This window comes from Apus apus, chromosome 16 (assembly GCF_020740795.1).
Source record: "Apus apus isolate bApuApu2 chromosome 16, bApuApu2.pri.cur, whole genome shotgun sequence".
Lineage (NCBI taxonomy): Eukaryota > Metazoa > Chordata > Aves > Apodiformes > Apodidae > Apus > Apus apus.
The window spans coordinates 5,029,107-5,047,677 of NC_067297.1; the positions used below are offsets into that span (position 1 = coordinate 5,029,107).

The window sequence follows — 18,571 nt, forward strand, 5'->3', positions numbered from 1 at the left end:
GATTTTGTTTGTTTAAATCTTTTCTTGGGTCTTTCCCAATTTTAGCCTGAACTCTAGATATTTGGCTCTAAATTCTCCAGGGTGCTTCTGACTAATGCCAGGGTGCTATTGTGGGGTTTTACAGGAACACTTGGGAACAGTCTTGCAGCACAGAGTCTGTGGACCAGTGTTATCAAAGCCTAGTGTTAGCTTGGAGATGGTATCTGTGCAACACAGGGTTTCAACACAGAAGCACACAAGAACTGCTTTCTGTACAGATTACACTGTGTGGTCCTGAGTTCTTATATCCAACTTTCTGGACCACCCTTACAGAGGGCAATAGAGGTGAAAAGTGTGCACATTTCAGTACTTTTTGTAGAATTTCCCCCTTGTATTAAAGGACTTCCATTCCATAAAATATTTTCCTCTAAACCAGTTATTACAGCCTGGGTTCACACCAAAAGTTTCAGCTGTTTTCCAGAATAATTACTTGGCCCAGGTAATGCAGAACTGGGAATAAGTTTAAATATAGAGTTTTAAAGAAGTCAAAACCAGAGCTGGGATCTGGATTCAAGCATCATACTTAACAGATAATTGTAATGACTGAGGTGGAACATTCAGACTTAAATCCAAGCTCTCTAATATGCTTTGTCTGGGATATGGAAGGCATCTTCCTTTATTAGGTTACTTTCCTGCTCAACATTAACATTTCGTGCTTTGAAGGTTTATTGTGTTGGCTGGAGTTATACCTTTATATACACGTAGTCCCTATGGAATAGCCTGATCTCCTTTCATCATTATTAGTAATTCCAGGCTTGTCATTTCCTATTCACGCAGTCTGGACCTCACAGTTGTTGCAGGATGGTTGATACGGTGCACAGGAAATGTACTGTTTTTTCAGGTCCTCACTGCTGGTGAGTATTCTTTTCAGGGGCTTTGGTTTTATTGCCATGAAGTCCATTTCCTACATGTAGTACAATTTAGTAAATTACAAACAAACAAGGCACCAATAGAGAAGTCAGTGAAAGTTCACACTAAGAATAGAAGCCTGAAGAGAAAAGTTCAGTTATGTGACCTTCTTCAGGAGCTGGATACAAACTAGACCTGCTGTTTTTCCCTTTAATTTGCAGTCCAGGCAGAAAAGAACAGTACCCATAGAAACTCAGGCCCTTCTGTTTATTTCTATGAATCCTCCAGAAATGCTTTATCTGTTGACATCCTGAGTTTGCTGATAGGGAAATAAACTTACTCAGTCTCCTAATTTCCCTCTTGTATTGTCAGCTGATTTTTCATCGATCTTCCGTTCTGCAATGTTTAAAGATCTGCCAGCCATGAATGGAACAAAATGTTACTGGTTAAGTACCTTTAAAATTGGCCATTAAAGCCAATTGGGATCATCATCATCAACAACATGTACGTATCAGTCAAAGTTTATTATTGCCTTTTGGAAATATGTTTGGGGAAAGAGTAAATTCCTAAGAACAGGGTTTTTAGACCCTTGGTCATGAACAGGGAGATGCTGCACTGATGATTAAAGGGCAGATACTTACATAGTGTTTTAGCTATCAAGACTTCTAAAATGTTCCTTCCTTACAAATAATGGCCTTTTCTTCTCCTTTGCATTCACCATTTTTCTTTTATAGCACTCTGTCATCTCTGCTTTTCTCTTATCTTGGAAATTCCCCCAGAAATGAAAGGATTTTGCCCAATTGCTGTCTAAAGGAGTAAGACTGCTCTTTAGGAGTTACTGCAAAGAATTCCTGCCTGTGACAAAGCAGCAGAGCAGCACTCCAGCCCTGCTGCACTTGGCATAGAGCATCACTGCAGCTTCTTGGCTTAAAAAGGGTGGATTAGAGCAAAAGAACCACATATCTCAAAATGGCTTGATGAAACCAGGCTATGCCTGGGTACTTTCTATTTAAAGTTAAATATTAGACACTCTCTCCCTGACATTCTTTTTTTATTTAGCCTAAAAGGCTTAATATTTAACTTAAAATGCCTAACAACTGCAGATGCTAAGTGCTGAATGTTGTCCAGAAGATACATAAAGCAGTGTTTAAAATTGGTAATATATTTAGACACCTGTAGCCATCCCTGGACTTAGTGCCCCATTTGAATGAGTAAACCAGTTACCATGCTGAGAATTTTAGTTGCATTTTGGAGCAGAAGGCACAGCCAACAGCTCGGTGGGAATAACTGGTTTAAACTGGGTGTCCACTTGGTACCTGCAGAAGGAAACATCCTTTATTCAGGTGCACTTCTTTTTGCCTCCGATGATGGGCTTAATTTGTTCAATAATTTGCCTGACATTAACTGTGGGATGAATTTCCAGTTACACTGGGCCTCCAATCCGTGTTAAACACCATTATTTTTCAGCCTTACTGCAACTAAAACGGGGCACACACCTAACTGTGAAAAACCAGCGCCCTTTTATACCGTCTCTTTCCTGTTTCGGAGCCTTTTGTGTCGAGCGGTGTCGTTACAAAGCGCTCCTGAAGATGTCTTGCCTTTAGGGGAAGTCATTTCTGAGGCCGAGGAGTTGGCTCAGGAGCGGGAATGGGGCGGGAATGCCGCGGGAATGTGCCGGGAATGCCCGCATCCCGGCCCCGGGGCTGGGGGGGCAAAGTTCGCGGGGGCGCGCGACGAACGGCCAGCGCGTGCCCGGCTGCCGTGCCCCGCTCCGCCATGGCGGGAGGCCTGGAATCCCTGGAATCGTGCTTGGAGCAGCACATCCCGCCCGAGGACCTCGCCGAGGTGAAGCGGATCCTGTACGGGGGCGAGGCGAGGTGCGGTGCTGGGGCGGGCTCCTTCCCTCCGCCCCGCGCCGGGGGCGTCCCGACCCCTTCTGCCCCTCGGGATCCGCGGGGATCTGCGGCCGGGATCGGTTAGAGGGCGGGTGGGAAGGGAAAAGAAGAAAGGAAAGGGCCTGTGTGTGGTGCTGTGGTGAGGTTAGGCTGTGGTGAGGTGAGCGGGGTAGCTGGAGGTAATCCAGGTTTGGGAAGCGGCACGAGGGGGTGGCTGACTGGAAGGGGGGAGCCGAGGGGGTCGGTTTGAGGGTGAGGGGGCGTCTAGGGAGGTCGTGTCTTCGGAGGGAGTGAGCTGGAAAAGGGGGGAACCTGCCACGGGGAAAAATACGTTGCAGGGAAAATGTGTCTGTTCTGGGAGTGGCAGATGAAAGCTTGTAGGTATGTGCTCCTTGGTTTCTGTAGCGTGGTCGTAGTGTCTGGAAATCACGATATAATTGTGAGGATGCTGGGTTTGCCACTGTGAAGGAGAGCTGTGAGATTTGCACGTGACCTGGCTGCTGTCAGACTGTTGCTTGTCTGATAGTTGCATCTGTGGGCATGGGAGCTTGGGTGTCTCTAGAGGTGTAGACAGTATTTGTGGCTCTCTTGGTCCAATGCATTCAGAGCACAACAGGATGATACCTCATCTTGAAATGTCTTTGTTTCCTTTCCAATCCAGAAAACTTAACTTGCCAGCTGCTGCTCTATCAACAGCTCAGGAAAGACATTTTGAGCTGCAGGGCTATGGATTTGAAGCTGCTCCAGAGCAACTGAGAAGGCCACGTATTGTTCGAGTAGGACTGGTACAGAATAAAATTCCACTTCCCACAGACACACCTGTGGCAGTCCAGGTACACAAACTGGGATCTGGGCCCTTTCATATAACTTCTACTGGATTGACACATAGCACAGTTGTTGATAAAACATCATCATGAAATGTCTGCTGATGGTCTGGCAGTATAGCACCTATCACCACCTTACTACAGCAGACTGTGAGAAATTCAGATGACACATTCAGTTTTATGTCTCAGAAACATCTCACGTGTTCTATTTACCTAGTGAATTGCCCAACCTGGTTGCAGTTTTTCCAGGGCTAAATATTAGGCACTTTTTGTACATGAAAATCCTTTGCCTTTAAAATGAAACAGAATGTCATTTACCCAAAATCAAAATAGGTAGCTACCTGTGGAAACCACAGGTGCAGTTCTTGTTTTAACTGAAAAATGTTCCATTATAGGAAAATCCATTAGACTAAACACAGATTAATAAAACCGTGTCCATTATTCTTCATACAGCAGTAGACTGAATCTAGTAAGGTGACCATCATCTCTTAACATCTTGGACACAAAAGCACTGAGGTGACACACACGCACATATGTATATGTGTATGTATATATATATGTATGTATATAAAAATAGCCTCCTAAAAGTAACTTTAAAAAAAGTGAAATAAAAATATCACATTGATAACATTTATCTATTTTATTTATATGTTTGTACCATGACAGGACACAAGTAATTTCTGAAGTAATTTATTTTGGAAAGATTGCTTGTCACAGATGCAAGTCATTAATTCAGTATAGGGATCAAGTTTGTGGGTTCTTTGTAGCATCTGTAAAAAGGCTACTAGTTGTATTAATGATTTTACCTTATAAATAACTAGTTAACTATTTTTGTAAATCAATGCACAGTTGTTGAGTTCATAGGTCACTGGTGACTTGTCCTGTGTCCGTCCTTTTGGAAATTGAAACATGCAAGTATCAATGCAAAGGGCTACACCTATGCTTATTTTTAAGGAGAATGAATAGTCGAGGAAAAAAAGTACTTTGAAACCATATTTTTTGCCCAATTAATAACACTTTGATGTTTTTTCTTGGTAATAATCTACTTAGCTCTTAGAACAGAGGGATTTAGAAAATAGTTTAGAGTTAGTAACTTCTAGGGAGTGTTAAAGATCCACATGTGTGGGCAAGATTTAGACATAAATAAGGAAATGGACTCTTCTTATCTTGTATTCTAAGGTTCTGAATACTTGATTTTGAATTCATGTTTACTTTCTATAGGTTGTTCACAGCGAGCAGCAAAAGTAAATTTTTTGCTGATTCTGTTAACATTTTTACCTATTTGCTAAAGCCAATCAGTCAGCAGTGCGTTGCCTTACATTTAAGTGTAGTAAACATGAAGTTAGGATTCCATTGGATTGCTTTCTCTATTTTCAGCATCTAAATGCTTTAAAAAAACTCTGTATCTAACTTTCTATTACCAGTCCTCAGGAATGAGAACGTCTGGAGTTACTCCCCCTGAAAGCAGTGGGACTAAGTATAGAACACGATAAATGTAATGTGAACAAAGCTTGTAAAAACAGACTATTAATACACAAGTGTGTTAGAACGTGCAGCTTTTTTATAGCGTGACACTTCTTCCAACCAGGTGGCTGCTCTGCACAGAAGGATTGAGGAGATCGTGGAAGTAGCTGCAATATGTGGGGTCAACATAGTTTGTTTCCAGGAGGCTTGGAGTGAGTATTTGCTGTGATTACTTCTAGATTGTCATAGTTTTAACTATTTTAACACATATCCTGTACTGGAAATATGTCTTGCCAGCAAACAGCACAAATCTTCCAAGATGTAAGTTTATGTGAGTGATTTGCCTTCTAAAGGAAAATCAAGGAGTCTCAGTTAGCAGAACTGTGTGGAAGATGAATGTCAAGTCTGTTATATTGAAGACTGATGTTTGCTGCAGCAGTGGTATTAGTAGATGTGCTCCTTCTTCATGTCATCTTTTGTTATCCTTTCATTATTTCTTTCTTCTAAAGCTTTGTTTTTTTCTAGTTAAAATGGAGTCTTTGAGGCTCAACAGAAATGAAATTCAGAATTAAGGTGCAGATTGTGAGAACAGGTTACTCACAGGAAGTGTACACACCTCACTGAGTGTGTTCTTTCTCTTCTGCTTTGCTCTGTGTGAGCTCAAAACTCCTCACCCTTAAAAATATTCTAAAATAGCTTTTACCTTAAAAGAAGGAATATGGTTGAGTAATTTTTAAGTGTTTAATCTTTTCTCTGTGCTCATGCAAACTGTGTGTATTTCTTGAGTGACATCAACGTTCTTGTAAATTTTGTCTTGCACTGGTGTTTTCCAGCCATGCCCTTTGCTTTTTGTACAAGAGAGAAGCTTCCATGGACTGAATTTGCAGAGTCAGCAGAGGATGGGCCAACAACAAAGTTCTGTCAAGAGGTAAAAAACCCCACGTCCAGGCTCCAGCTCATAACTTCCACTGATAAGCACAGATTTCTTCTTTGTTTGGGACTTGTACCACTGAGAAAAGTGAAATAGTAGTAAGTTTTCACTTAGTTTGAAAAATATTGGGGTACTGAAGAAGAAATGGAGAAAACTGTCCTCAATATTTTTAAAATTACTTTGCATTTATAGACTGCCTTGTGCCATGGAAGGCACATGAAACTGCCCATTTAGGTATTCCTGAATTTTATAAGGGTGGGATGGTTCTTTGTACAAGTATTTTTAATTTCCATTTAGAAGGTGTTTCTTGGCTAGAAGAGTTGAGCATTAAACAATGCTTGTATGAAGGTGCCAGAAGAATAGCTAGCCTTTTCTGAACAAGGAGCACTTTTTCACCAATCTTTTGCATCTCCCTGTGAAATGACACAAAATGTAGGGGGCTTTTTATGGACCCAAGGAGATTTGTTATTGTCTGGCTCTTATTTTCCCAGAGACTGTTGATTGCAAGGGTGGCAGAGTTTAATTTTGGTTTCTGGCAGCTTATTTTTTAATAAGGAATTTCAGTTATTTTCTTTTACAAGTAACTGGAACAACAAAAGGCTGTTTTGATGTCAAATTTGCCCAGATATGCACTGATCTATTAAGCTTTTGTAGACAGCATAATATCTTTAGTCTGATCAAGGGGAAGGGTGTGTCGTTTCTCACTACAGAGTAAATGACACTATGGAAGTTTGGAGAAATGAAGAAATGTGATTTGAACAAAAAGACAATGTGCTAGTGAGTTGGCAGTCAGAACCTGCTATATTTCTCACTCACACCAATGTAATTTAACTTTTATAGTTAACCTGTAATGTTATTTTACATTTATTTATTTTCCCACCCTTTTTTTTTTTTAAATAACTGTTTTCAACTAGCCAGGGTGTCCTTCATTTCAGTAGACCATGAGTTATTGCAGAATGGAAGAATGGGTGGGTTCTGTCCTCTTCTTCCTGTGAATAGATACAGAATCATTGCTCTTAGGATGCTTTTTTTGCTGTTGGTTCCTTGCATTACTAGTTGAAGGATTCAGGTGGAAAACTCTCTGTGATATTTCCATCTTAGATGAAGAAACTGGTGATGTGGGCATGCCAGTGTGGGTTAAGTGTTAGGCTTTTATGAGAGTCAGAGCAATGTACCAGATGAAAACTTTTTCTTAATCCTTTCGTGAGCAGATGCCAGGGGGCTGTGTGGGGAAGAAGAACTGTTTCCCACACCTTCTTTATGAACAAAAAATGAAAATAATGACTGCAGGCTTGTGTGCAATAGAAGCATTGTGTTCATTTGTACAGCTGGCAAAGAAATACAACATGGTGGTGGTATCTCCAGTTCTGGAGCGAGATGAAGTACATGGGGGAACTCTGTGGAATACAGCTGTGGTCATTTCTAATTCTGGAGCTGTCCTTGGCAAAAGTAGGAAAAATCACATTCCGAGGGTTGGAGATTTCAATGAGGTAAGATCCAGTATTGTGATTATCAAACTAGTTTTGCTTTGCAGCTCTAGTTCATGTCGGCCTGTGTTGTATGTCCTGTTGGCAGGAAACGTAATGTATTTCTGAAAAACGTGGCTCATTAAGTGTTAAATTTTTCTTTCTCTGGTGAAGTTATAGGAAGTTAATTTATCAAGAATAGAGTGATTACTCTTAAAGGACAAATAACATTGAGTCTTTGTCATGATGGAAACTACAGAAGTAGTGAGGATCTTTACAATAGAATTCTGTAAGTCTCAGCTTTGTTACATTAGTTGTGCATGGTTGGCTCAGATAGGTTTTGCATCTGTGCATGCTGAACTTACTTTAATTTGGAAGGCAGTTGTTTCCTGGTTCAGGTGAGAGCAGTGTTTATAGTCTTGATCTCTGTTTCTCTGTGAGGTTGTCTTGGAAATGACAGTTCTTTTGCTCGTGTTCCTTTGAGCAGAATCCCGTAACTCATTACGCTTCTGACTGAACAGCTGGTTTACAGCATCTTGTGTTTACTAATCACATTGCTGCCACTGAAACCCCCAGCAGGTTTTAGGCCATCCTCCAGAATCAGTTTCAGAAACTGAACTGGTAGTAAAGGCAATGTCAGAAGAAAACTAGTAGGTCTGAAATGTGTTTATCCATCCATAGAATTATCACAAACAGAAAGATCAGGATTAAAAATTAACCGAAGTCTAAATACGTTGTCTTACCTAACTAAATCTCTCCTTGTCGACTCTAGTGAGTAATTAACAGAGGCATTTCTCTAAGCACTGGGGGCATTATACCTGCAGTTGCTTTTGCTCCCTGTCTGAATGCAGCAGTCATTGAAGTGAGGCTTCAGAATCCAAACGGCTTTTTTATTAATTTTAAAAGCTTTTTTGTGTCTTGAAACTTTGTGTTCAGAGAGTTCTGGAAGTTTTGACCTGGGCTTGCAGACCTGATCAAACTGATCTGTGTTTCTTCAGAGGAGGCTGTTAGGTTTCTATACAGTGGATTTCTGGCACAAGCCTCTCAGACACCAATGTTGTCTTCTATCATTAACAGTTCTTTTCATATTTAATATTATTTGAGTCTGTATTTTAGCTAGAAAACAGTAACTAACAAACCCACAGAAAATATTAGCACTAATAAAACTGAATTTTGGTTGCTTTCCACATTCTTGATTTGTTCCTTGTGTAATCAAATAAAAACTAAATTCCTATTGCTTGTGCTAAAATACGATGTCTTTCAGTTTTCCAGATGGTGTTTTGTGGAGCATCAACAGATTCCAAGAAACTTGTTTCCAGCTATAAAACTGTAATGAAAGGCATCTAAAAAAAAGAAAATATTTTTACTTTTCCACATGAAGTATAAATAGAATTTCATTAAGAGTTTTGCATAATTCCTAAATGCCAGAATTACCACAAAGCAATCTATTTATAGCTTGCAGGTATACTATAATGATTTGACATTTCTTGTTGTATCTACCTCATTATAGAAACAAGCAGTGTTTACCCATAACAGGACTGTCTTTTTAGCTAGTTTTGTTAGCAGAAAATTGAATCCATTCATCTGAGGTGAGCAATTCTGATAGAGGAACTTCAGAAACCACCAAGGCTACAGGAAAGGATTATGCTCATCTCTGTTACTTGAATGTTCATTTCTTCATCAACAAAGTTAACCCTCAAGGAAGGGTTCAATTTGAAATTACTTTTTTGGATTTTCTTGGTAGAGCAGATAGGGAAAGGAGCCTTGCTGGAATCATCTGTGCTGAATTGGTGAGAACTAGATGGAAATGGGGAAGAGATTGGTCTGTAACCTATTCAGCCATGTGTGGGAGGGCATATAAATAAACAAAAATAAATCCTTCTTCAGACATCAATTTGCTGTGGAGATGATGGTGACCTCTGGTGAGGAATAAAGAAATAAGGATTGATTAATTCCCTGAAGCAACAGCATTTTTTGTTTTCTTCTCCTATTGTAATAAAAGAAAACAGAATAGAAGAAAAAAATTGAGATCTATTCAATCAGCAGAACTATTTTGAAAAAGCGTGTGTGTGCTCACCACAGACATGAAAGAAGATAAAATCAGTGCCCAAGGGACTGTGCAAATTCATGAGACCTGATAATAAATAAGAAACCAGAGATGTCACGTTTACTGGGCATTCTGAGCCTCCAGCCCTTCTTGGTTTTGGAAGATAATGATCCCTTGTATCTATTGTGCCATTGTCCTATGCCTAGATGAGGCCCTCTGTTCCCCAGCTGTAACTGTGCTTGCTTTAGGCCTGATGTGGTTCTGCTTCTTTCAAGAGCAATGTAAGTGGTTGTTAGAGTGGACAGATAGTTTCAATAAAAAGGGAAAGGTTTACAGCACAGCTTTCTGACATGGTAAGAGGCATGCCTTACTGGATCAGGCTGGAGGATAGTATACCTTGCTGTTCTGTCTCTGAAATACTTGCAAAAAGGTGTTATTAGGAATAAGTCTGGCCACTCTGCAACTTTTGTACTCCCTCAGTCTCCACAGTCATTGTATTAGGGATGTTGGCTCACATGTTCCTGTCTAATCCCCTCTGAACATGGTAATACCTGCTTTCACACAGAAGCAAGTTTCAGAAGTGCACTGCCTGCTGCCTGGAAAATGTTACTTTGGTTGAAAACAGGTACAAGAATGTCATTTCAGTCAGTGCCTGCTGCTGCTGGGATTTCTGTAGCCATTTTACCATTTCCTTTGTGATTTTGTAAATCTCATTAATAATATTGCCCTCAGCCTTCTGTCTGCAGCTCGAAGAGCCTTTTTAGTTGCTCCTCACAAGGGGAGCTGCCCCATCCCCTGCGTTGTTTCAGTTGCCTTTGCTTATTCCATCTCTAGTATATCCTTAATGAGGTGCAGACACTAGAGTTGCCCAGAGTACTCAAGCCATGGCACACAGAATTCTAATAAACCAGCAAATTGATGTTTTCTGTTAGCTTTTGATACCCTTGCTGTTGATGTCTGAGATTTTCTTGGATTTTTGTCTACCACTGAGAAGGCAACTGTCAGTGACTCCACAAATGCCCTTTTCTTGTATCTGGGAAGAACCGTTTCTGTCCATTTCATTTAGAAAGATCTCTGTGAATGTTTGTCTCTCTTGATAGCTGTTAGCAATGCCCTGTTCCTCTCACTATTGCCTTTTCCAGGAACCACTGCATTTCTAATTGTTTAGAAGTGTTTGATATGGTAAGATGAAAGTTCACAGCATATGGTAAATGGGATCTTTTAAGCCAACAGTTGGCTCCAGTTTCTTTAAGGAGTGTTCTCTAGATTTATCCTGTGATTTTCCTAGTGGTAATTTCAAGCCTTCTGTTTGTTTAGAGCAATAGGTATATAGGAAACTTAAGTAACTAATCTTAGCTATACACTGATATTCCTTACAGCATTCATAAAATCACTGCATGCCTTTACATAACAGGTGAATATAGAGGAATTCCATGTTCTTTAAACAGTGCTCATCATCTCTCCCTTTCATCAGAATCAAAGGATTGTGATGACTGGGGAAAATTTCCTTATGTGGTGAAAGTATTAAGAGAGGTGCCTCAAGTTTGGCAATTTGTGAATCTCTCTTAAGCTTTTGTAGAAGTTTCTAGCATTAACAGAAGTGGTTATGTCAAATTCAGGCAGTGCGTAGATGTATGAGTGAAGGGAAGGAGAAAGGAGCTTGAATTTGATCTCAGCAGCCTCAGAGAGTCACTTTTTGTGACTATTACAGTGCCATGTAGTAAATGAAAGTTGTCCTCACTCATGATCTAATGACACTGGTAATCAGAAATTGGGGTATCAAAGCAATGCTGGAGCTATTTCTTTGGGTTGTTTTTTGTTTTTGTTTGTTTGTTTGTAGTCTACTTACTATATGGAAGGAAATACAGGACACCCAGTGTTTCAGACACAGTTTGGAACAATTGCTGTCAATATCTGCTATGGGCGCCACCACCCTCTGAACTGGTTTATGTTTAGTATGAATGGAGCAGAGATCATCTTTAACCCTTCTGCCACTATTGGAACACTCAGGTAACAACCACACTGATTTATGCTGTGACATACTTTCTGGGTTAACTGAACCTCTGAGCCCCTCACTGGGGCCTCAGGGGCACCTTGCTGAGGTCCTGGAACCCGAGCTGTCAGCTTCTTGTTTTCCGTTCACGAAGGAAAGGATCCTTCTCCATCTGGAGTTTTGGGCTCACAGTCTGCTCATACCAACTTAGTCTCTTCCAGAGCTGTAGTTGTACATCTGCAGGTCTTTTGTCTCTGAGACAGAGTTAATCAGCATCCAGCTGGTGTTCTGAAAACTAATGGGAGTGTATTTAGATGATCTGGTTTATGTTTTTGCTTTATAATAGGCAGTAGTAATTTACATTCAGGCTTAGCTTGCCAGCCTGCATTGTCCACCTAGGAGCCAATAAGTAAGGTATCAAGTTGCAGTGTTCAGAGCCATGCTAAGAAACCCTTTTCTCAGAAACTTTTTGGTTTTTAACTAGTCAATTTTGTGATTATCAGGCATCTAGAACAAGACTGAATCAGTATAAGCCGTTTCCCTTGAGATTAATCTTCAGCAGTTTGATATTAGTTGTACCCTACTGACTTGATTTCCTAAAAGTCCAGCTCTGTGAGCTAAGAAAATAACACTTCTTAGCTAGCCCATAATATCAGCATCAGTCACATTTCATGTAATAACCTTTGAATGTGCCATGCATCGAAAGCATTGTCTGACACAGGCTGTGTATTGCTTGGGGTATTATAGTGTGATGCAAAACAACTGCATTTCTTTGGGGCTTTCTTAAGCTAGAAACCTTGTAGAAATTATTTCGGTGGTTCTTAATACACTCTTCTTGACAAAACCACCCTGCCTTCCTTTCATTTTCACTATATTCTGTTCTTTGCCTACTACTTAAGGCCTTCAAATTCCCAGTCAGTGTGTTTGCAAATTGAGATATGGGTAGTTTATGCTTAATTGTAAATATTAATATTTTAACCCTTTTCAGCATAAGTGGTTAGCTTTTTATAGGGCAGGGGGAAAAGTCTGGCTTTGCAGTATTCTTTGGAACAAAAACATTTCCTTTGTGAGTGGAAAAAAAATATTTTGAGCTAGCTGAACTGTCTTTGAATTTCCAGCTCCAAATGTAAGCTTTAGGAAGCTAAAAGGAGCATATTTCATTGTATGCAAATATAATATCCAGTTTCAAACAAAAAAAGAGTTGACATACTGATCTCATAATATTAAGAACTCTTTGCTAACTAGGTATACAAGATCATAGATGAGTTAGAAATTAGAGAAATATCTTTTTTAGCATTTTTCCTTTCTTCAGGATTCCCCCAATCCTGTCTCTTTACCTGTTTAATGTAAATTGGGAGTTTTCCTGTCACTGTAACAAGGTTGAAGAATCCATAAGAATCCATAGATAGAGAACTCTGAAGACATTGAACATTCATTATGGGGTAGAAATCAAGAACAGATCAGAGGTATAAAATGTTCATACCCACAGCCACTTCAGATGCCTTTAATAGCTTTTGGTATAAAAGATAATTTGGGTTGAGTGGTGTTGGAAAATGTCCTTTGGAAAGAGTTGAATGAACACACAATGCTTTTGGGGCATTTATGTCACTACTAGAATAGTATTTGTGATGTTTGTCCACTTACAGCCCATTAACAGGAGAGCAAACAGAAATTACCCTGTTGTCATACAGCACTTCATTGGTACTCTGGGTGCTTCAGGCTCTCCTAATTATTGACTTTCACTTGATTGTTTTTTAAGCATATAATTTTTATTGCAGGAAGAGGACTCTTGAGACCCATGTAAAAACTGTCTCTGGGGTCGCTTGTTGGCTGTAGCCTTTTTTTCCTGTCTCTCTTCTGTGAAATTGTAATTTACTGGAGCTTTTCAATAAAATCCCTTTTTCTTAGAAGAGCTGGCTGCCAGACCCAAAGCAATTGAGAAAAGTAGCAATAAACAAAGTCTTTTAAATCAGTCCAATGACAGTCTCTCAAGATTCTTGAGTCTGACTGGGAGATTAATGAGTCAGATGCTTGCAGCCATGCCTTGGTACTCAGAATCTGTCATGCTGTCACAGGAGTGTACAAATTGTTCACCTTTGTTTTGAAGCTCTGAGTACTTCCAGACCTCCTGTTAACTAGTTCTGATTCCAGTGTATCAGACTATTTAATAAAAAGAAGACAATTTCAGCTTTAAATATCCTCCTTTGTAAAAAAGATAGAGGCTTGTTAAAAGAGAAGGAATTCTTAATTCCTCATTTCTCAGCTCTTATTTTTATGTAAATTTAGTGACTGATTTAAGAGATAATTATTGGGATGCTTTTGTTAAATGTGCATTCTTTTTTGTCAGCCCACCATGGGAAGATGAGTTATTGGAAAGTACTGTGAAAACTGTGATTGAAATAAAATTGTGGTTGAAATAACAGAAGTAGGAAGTTTTGGGGGAAACTAATTTTTCTTTTCCTTTCATTTTTTCATTATGTAATTTTCCTGTAATTTTTTTCTTTCATTCACTGGTGAAAAAGCCTCTCCTGGACCATTTTGGGAAAAAATCCAGCTTCTATGAATCTCTTGCAGCTTTGCTGCAAAATGATGTTTTGTGTATTGAAAAGTAATGGAAGGTCAAAGCACACATGTGAATCCAGTGTGTCCTGTAGAGAGTAAAACATTTTACACTTTAATGACTTTGAAAATCTTGGGCAGTGTTAATATTTTTTTTTTCCATGACAAAGCCAAGTTTACCAGCTTATCAGGTGTAATTGTTTATATCTATATCTGAGCAGAAAATAATTATAGTGCTTGGCTGTAACTGTGGGGAGACTTTGATTGTAAGAGCTAGATCAGTCTTAGCAGCTAACTTTGGCTGCCTTGACAGGAAATGTAGAGTGTGAGACAGTCATAATCTGAATTTCTCTCTGAAGTAGATGAGTAGTGAATACCTGCCTCCTCTTTGGTGTATTGCAGCGAGTCCCTGTGGCCCATTGAAGCAAGAAATGCTGCCATAGCTAATCACTGCTTTACATGTCCCATCAACAGGGTGGGAACGGTAGGTATCTTCACTTTGTTACTTAATTTCATCATTTGGGTATTGAAACATGAGTTTCCTCTACTATGTAACTACTGTACTAGTGGTTATAAAATGATTTGAAGATGGAGAGTGATAAAGAGGTTGAGAGCTGCCTTGTTACTGGCAGTCTACTTTTTGGTTGCAGCTGCTTCCTGTTCTTGAATTGCTCTCTTTGTAACAGGCACTGGCCCTTTGGCTAATTCTCCTAGTTTCTGTGGTGCAATCAGTATTCTTATAGCCAAAATGACTGACAAATAAATATATCCTATAGTCAGTGGTACACAGCTGGCTGCTCTTGTACAGATGCTACCTTTTCTGTAATGTAAGTTAATATTGCACACAATAGATCATTCTTGCTTTCAGTTTAGTCCAAATACCCTACCTGTGTGTTTTATAAGGTTCCCTGCAAAAATCCCTACTTGTTCCTGCTGTTAATGTCTTCTTTTGTGATCTGCAGAGATGTGGTTGGTTAAATGTCTCTTTTGCCTCTTTAGACGCACGGAACTGATACGAGGCGTTCCCCAAAGTGTATGAACAACAGGCAGTGATACAAAAAGATCTTGTTTTTTTGTCTATCCAACACAGAAACTAGGCCCCTCTGATGACTCCCTTTAGACAGTGCTGATAGTATGCCAGAAAAAAATCTTAATAGATTTATATAAACTTCCAAACTAAATATGGTAGACTGGCAAGGATTTATTGAATGAAATGGAATTATACTGCCACCTACGGATTCTTTTTTATTTCACAGGAGTACTACAAAAATGCCTTTACTTCTGGAGATGGTGGAGAAGGTATGTTCAGAAATCGTATTCAGTGATTGCTAATAACTGTTAACTAGAAAGTCTGAAGAAACAGTAGCTCTCCTGCAAGTGTCAGTTCCATGACAGCTATGGTAGCTAGTGACTGCTTTATTAAAGGCTGCTGCTCTGTAAGCTGTGGAGAAGCAGCACTTCCTATTAGAGTTGGTGGCACCACGGTGTGTGGTCACCAGAAGTTCATACCTGAGGTGTCTTTATACTTTTAGATATCTTAGAGTTTTTAAGGCAATGCAATATTGTAGGACTGGAAGACAGTCCATGAAGTAGCCTGTGTTGGCAGTGCATGCATGTAATTTTATTTGTAGTTTTAAGATTATTAATAGTAATTATAAATAGTAGTTTTACTATTAATACTATTATACTAAATACTATTAATAATAATTATTAGTAGTAAATATTAATAGTAGGCTCTGAATCCCTGGCCAAGCCAGTTTGACCTGCCACAGATTTGCTGGAAATTGAAGGAGACAATACTCAAAGAAGAGCATGAGATTTACTTGTATGTTGGAAATTTATCATTTGTCCTGTGACAACTGTGACTGCTTCTGGCTTCATCTGGAATAGGTCTGAGCCTTTTTTTAGCTAGTTTTGGAGCTAAGTATTTGTAGCAGCTGCATGAAAAGGTCACTGATATCCATTGCTTAGTAGCACAACAGATGTGGCTGATTTTTGGCACAACTTAGAGTTGTGCAATATGAAATAAAATGGTTTTCCATGCCTTAGATCTCAGTGTTTTTACCTCTAACCTTGTCTTAAAAATTGAATGGGTGCCCCTCTGTCAGCTGTCTTGGAAATACATGATTTGATAATTATAATTCATTTAAATTCCAAATAAAAAATGAAAGCAAAGCCTTTAGTTCAGAGACTTAATAATGGGAAAGCATAATCATGCATTATTTAAAAGGCAGTGTGGTGACGTTTTTTCCTGTTAATTCCATCTATGTGAAAGCTGTGCCATGGAGGAAAGTAACTGCCAGTCAAAACTGCTGTAGTGCTGTGACTCTTCAGGGTGAAACCTTGCTTAAATCATAGTGAGTGACCTACCACAAGAAATAGAGCCAGGATTTATGGGACAGTGAATATTAAGTTGTATACTTATTTGCAGATGGCATTACATGCTTTTTAAACATTTCTTTAAGCGCACCATGACTTGGGCCATTTTTATGGCTCAAGTTACGTAGCTGCACCAGATGGCAGTAGGACCCCAGGCCTCTCTCGCACTCAGGATGGACTTCTGGTGGTAGAGATGGATCTAAATCTTTGCAGACAAGTCAGTGACAAATGGAATTTTAAGGTAAGTCTGCTTAAAAAGAAACAAACTTGGGTATGATATTAGAACAAACAAGTTTTTGTAACAGTCATAGAATCTTACAATAGTTATTTTGAACGGTCCAAAGCTTAAATTGTTGAACTAATTGAACAGGATGTTGTGGAGGCCAGAAGCATAAATGGATTCAGAAAAGGAACAGATAAATTCAGGGAAACTAGGCCAATAACTTTTTAATTAAAAACTTAGCCTTTGGCTGTAAAGTTGGTTACCAGGAGCTCCAGGGACCACTAGGGAAAGTGGAAAGTGTGTGCATTTTCCTTCTGCAAGGAACATAAGCATTTGCCACTAAGCAATTTTTAATTCTTATTTATTTATTAATTTATTTCTTTTGAATTTTTTTTTTTTTGCATTCTGAGATAAAGCTAATTTGGATCACTTGTCCTGAGAGTGTAATTCGATTTCATTTGTCTGGCAGCAGTGAATTAAGAAATTGCCACCTCAGCACTGCAGTTTGCTAACCCTTCAGTTGTGCCACTACAAGCTATGTGGGGTGTTACATTGTATACTGGTTTGATGGAGTGACCAGATTTCTTTTTTCTAACAAACCATGCTCTAGTTTCTTCTTTGAATCTGATCAAGTTCATGTCAGTCTCCACAAATACTCTGTTGGAACAGCAAAAAAGGGAAGCAAAAGGAAAAGACATGGCAACTTCTTAAACAGGCTTTGTTGATGAAGAAAACCTCTTGCTTGCTTCTGTGGAAACAGATCTTTGATTCTAGTCCTCAGTACTGCTGAAGATCAGTATTTTTTCCCCATCCACTCTTAAGATTAGTATGATTTGAATCCTCACAAAGCAGACCAGAACTGGCTAGCAACTTCCACAGTATATATAGGTTATTCACTGATGTTCTAGTATTCAAAATAAGTAATCATTTGCTGGGAGTGTTGATTTTGGCACATAATGTTACTGCAAGCAGACATTTGTTTATAGAGCTGGTTTATTTGGAACCACCTTATGCATTACCATATAGTGCAATATATAATGTGTTTTGATTTCAATTCAGTGTTGAAATGCAAATTCTCTGTGGATTTGAAATGCTGAATCAACTTTTCAATGAAAACATAGTTATTTCTTGGCTAGAGCTGAACTTCGTTAGTAATGCTGCCAATCCATATATAGGGATTGGCAAAAAGTAATTTTGGTTAATTTTCTGGACAGAACTGCATTTTTTATTTTACAGATGTATGTAGTAGGTATATAATCTATATAGTGGGTTGTTGACATAGTGGAATTTAATTGTGCTGAGAGATTCCCAGTTTTTTTAATTCAGGCAGGCATATAGCTTTGCTTTGCCACTGAAATCTGAGGCCCCTATTGCAGGGTAGAGGTTTGGTGTGTTAGGAAGCACATGGAGCATTGCTTGTAACAGCTTAGTAGAGGTATCTGAACAAATACTAAGGCACTGGAGGTCTTGCATACTGAGTGAATTATTTTACTGTTTATGACATTTAAGCAGTATGTTGTCATTAAATAAAATGGTGGATATAAGTATTTTCTACTGAAGTACTTTCATAGCTCACTGAAATAACTGAAACTTTGGGTTTTCTTTTCCAGATGACTGGTAGATATGAAATGTATGCAGAAAAGCTCACTGAAGCAGTCCAGCCTTATTTTATACCCAATGTAATCAAAGAGTAAGAGAGAGCACTTTGGTACAGTCAAATGTTACATGACAAAAGGTACTGTTCGATGATAGCTTTACTGTGGATCACATGTTGTTATTTTAATGTTGTCAGTTTAATGTCCTGTAACCAGCTTTTAAATAATAGTATTCAAAGCTGTGTTAAGTAAAATAAATGAAAACTGGCTTTGTTGGCTTTCTTTTGTCATTTTCAGTACTGAGTCC

The 18,571-nt window shown here is 39.1% G+C and overlaps 1 protein-coding gene across 1 annotated transcript; it reads left to right on the forward strand.

The window, feature by feature from the left end:
- The first annotated feature begins 2,603 nt into the window (after positions 1-2,603).
- On the forward strand, positions 2,604-18,542 carry UPB1 (beta-ureidopropionase 1). Its single transcript, XM_051633675.1, has 10 exons — positions 2,604-2,765; positions 3,445-3,616; positions 5,196-5,283; positions 5,905-5,999; positions 7,331-7,492; positions 11,356-11,525; positions 14,470-14,551; positions 15,324-15,366; positions 16,533-16,687; positions 18,280-18,542. The coding sequence occupies exons 1-10, from the start codon at positions 2,665-2,667 to the stop codon at positions 18,361-18,363; spliced, it is 1,152 nt and encodes a 383-aa protein (XP_051489635.1). The 5' UTR covers positions 2,604-2,664; the 3' UTR covers positions 18,364-18,542.
- The last annotated feature ends 29 nt before the right edge of the window (positions 18,543-18,571 follow it).

Coding starts and splice junctions, on each gene's coding strand:
- UPB1 (XM_051633675.1), top strand. CDS start 2,665: ATGGCGGGAGGCCTGGAATCCCTGGAATCGTGCTTGGAGCAGCACATC. Junction 2,766..3,444: donor CTGTACGGGGGCGAGGCGAG/GTGCGGTGCTGG, acceptor TTTCCAATCCAG/AAAACTTAACTTGCCAGCTG. Junction 14,552..15,323: donor CCATCAACAGGGTGGGAACG/GTAGGTATCTTC, acceptor TTTATTTCACAG/GAGTACTACAAAAATGCCTT.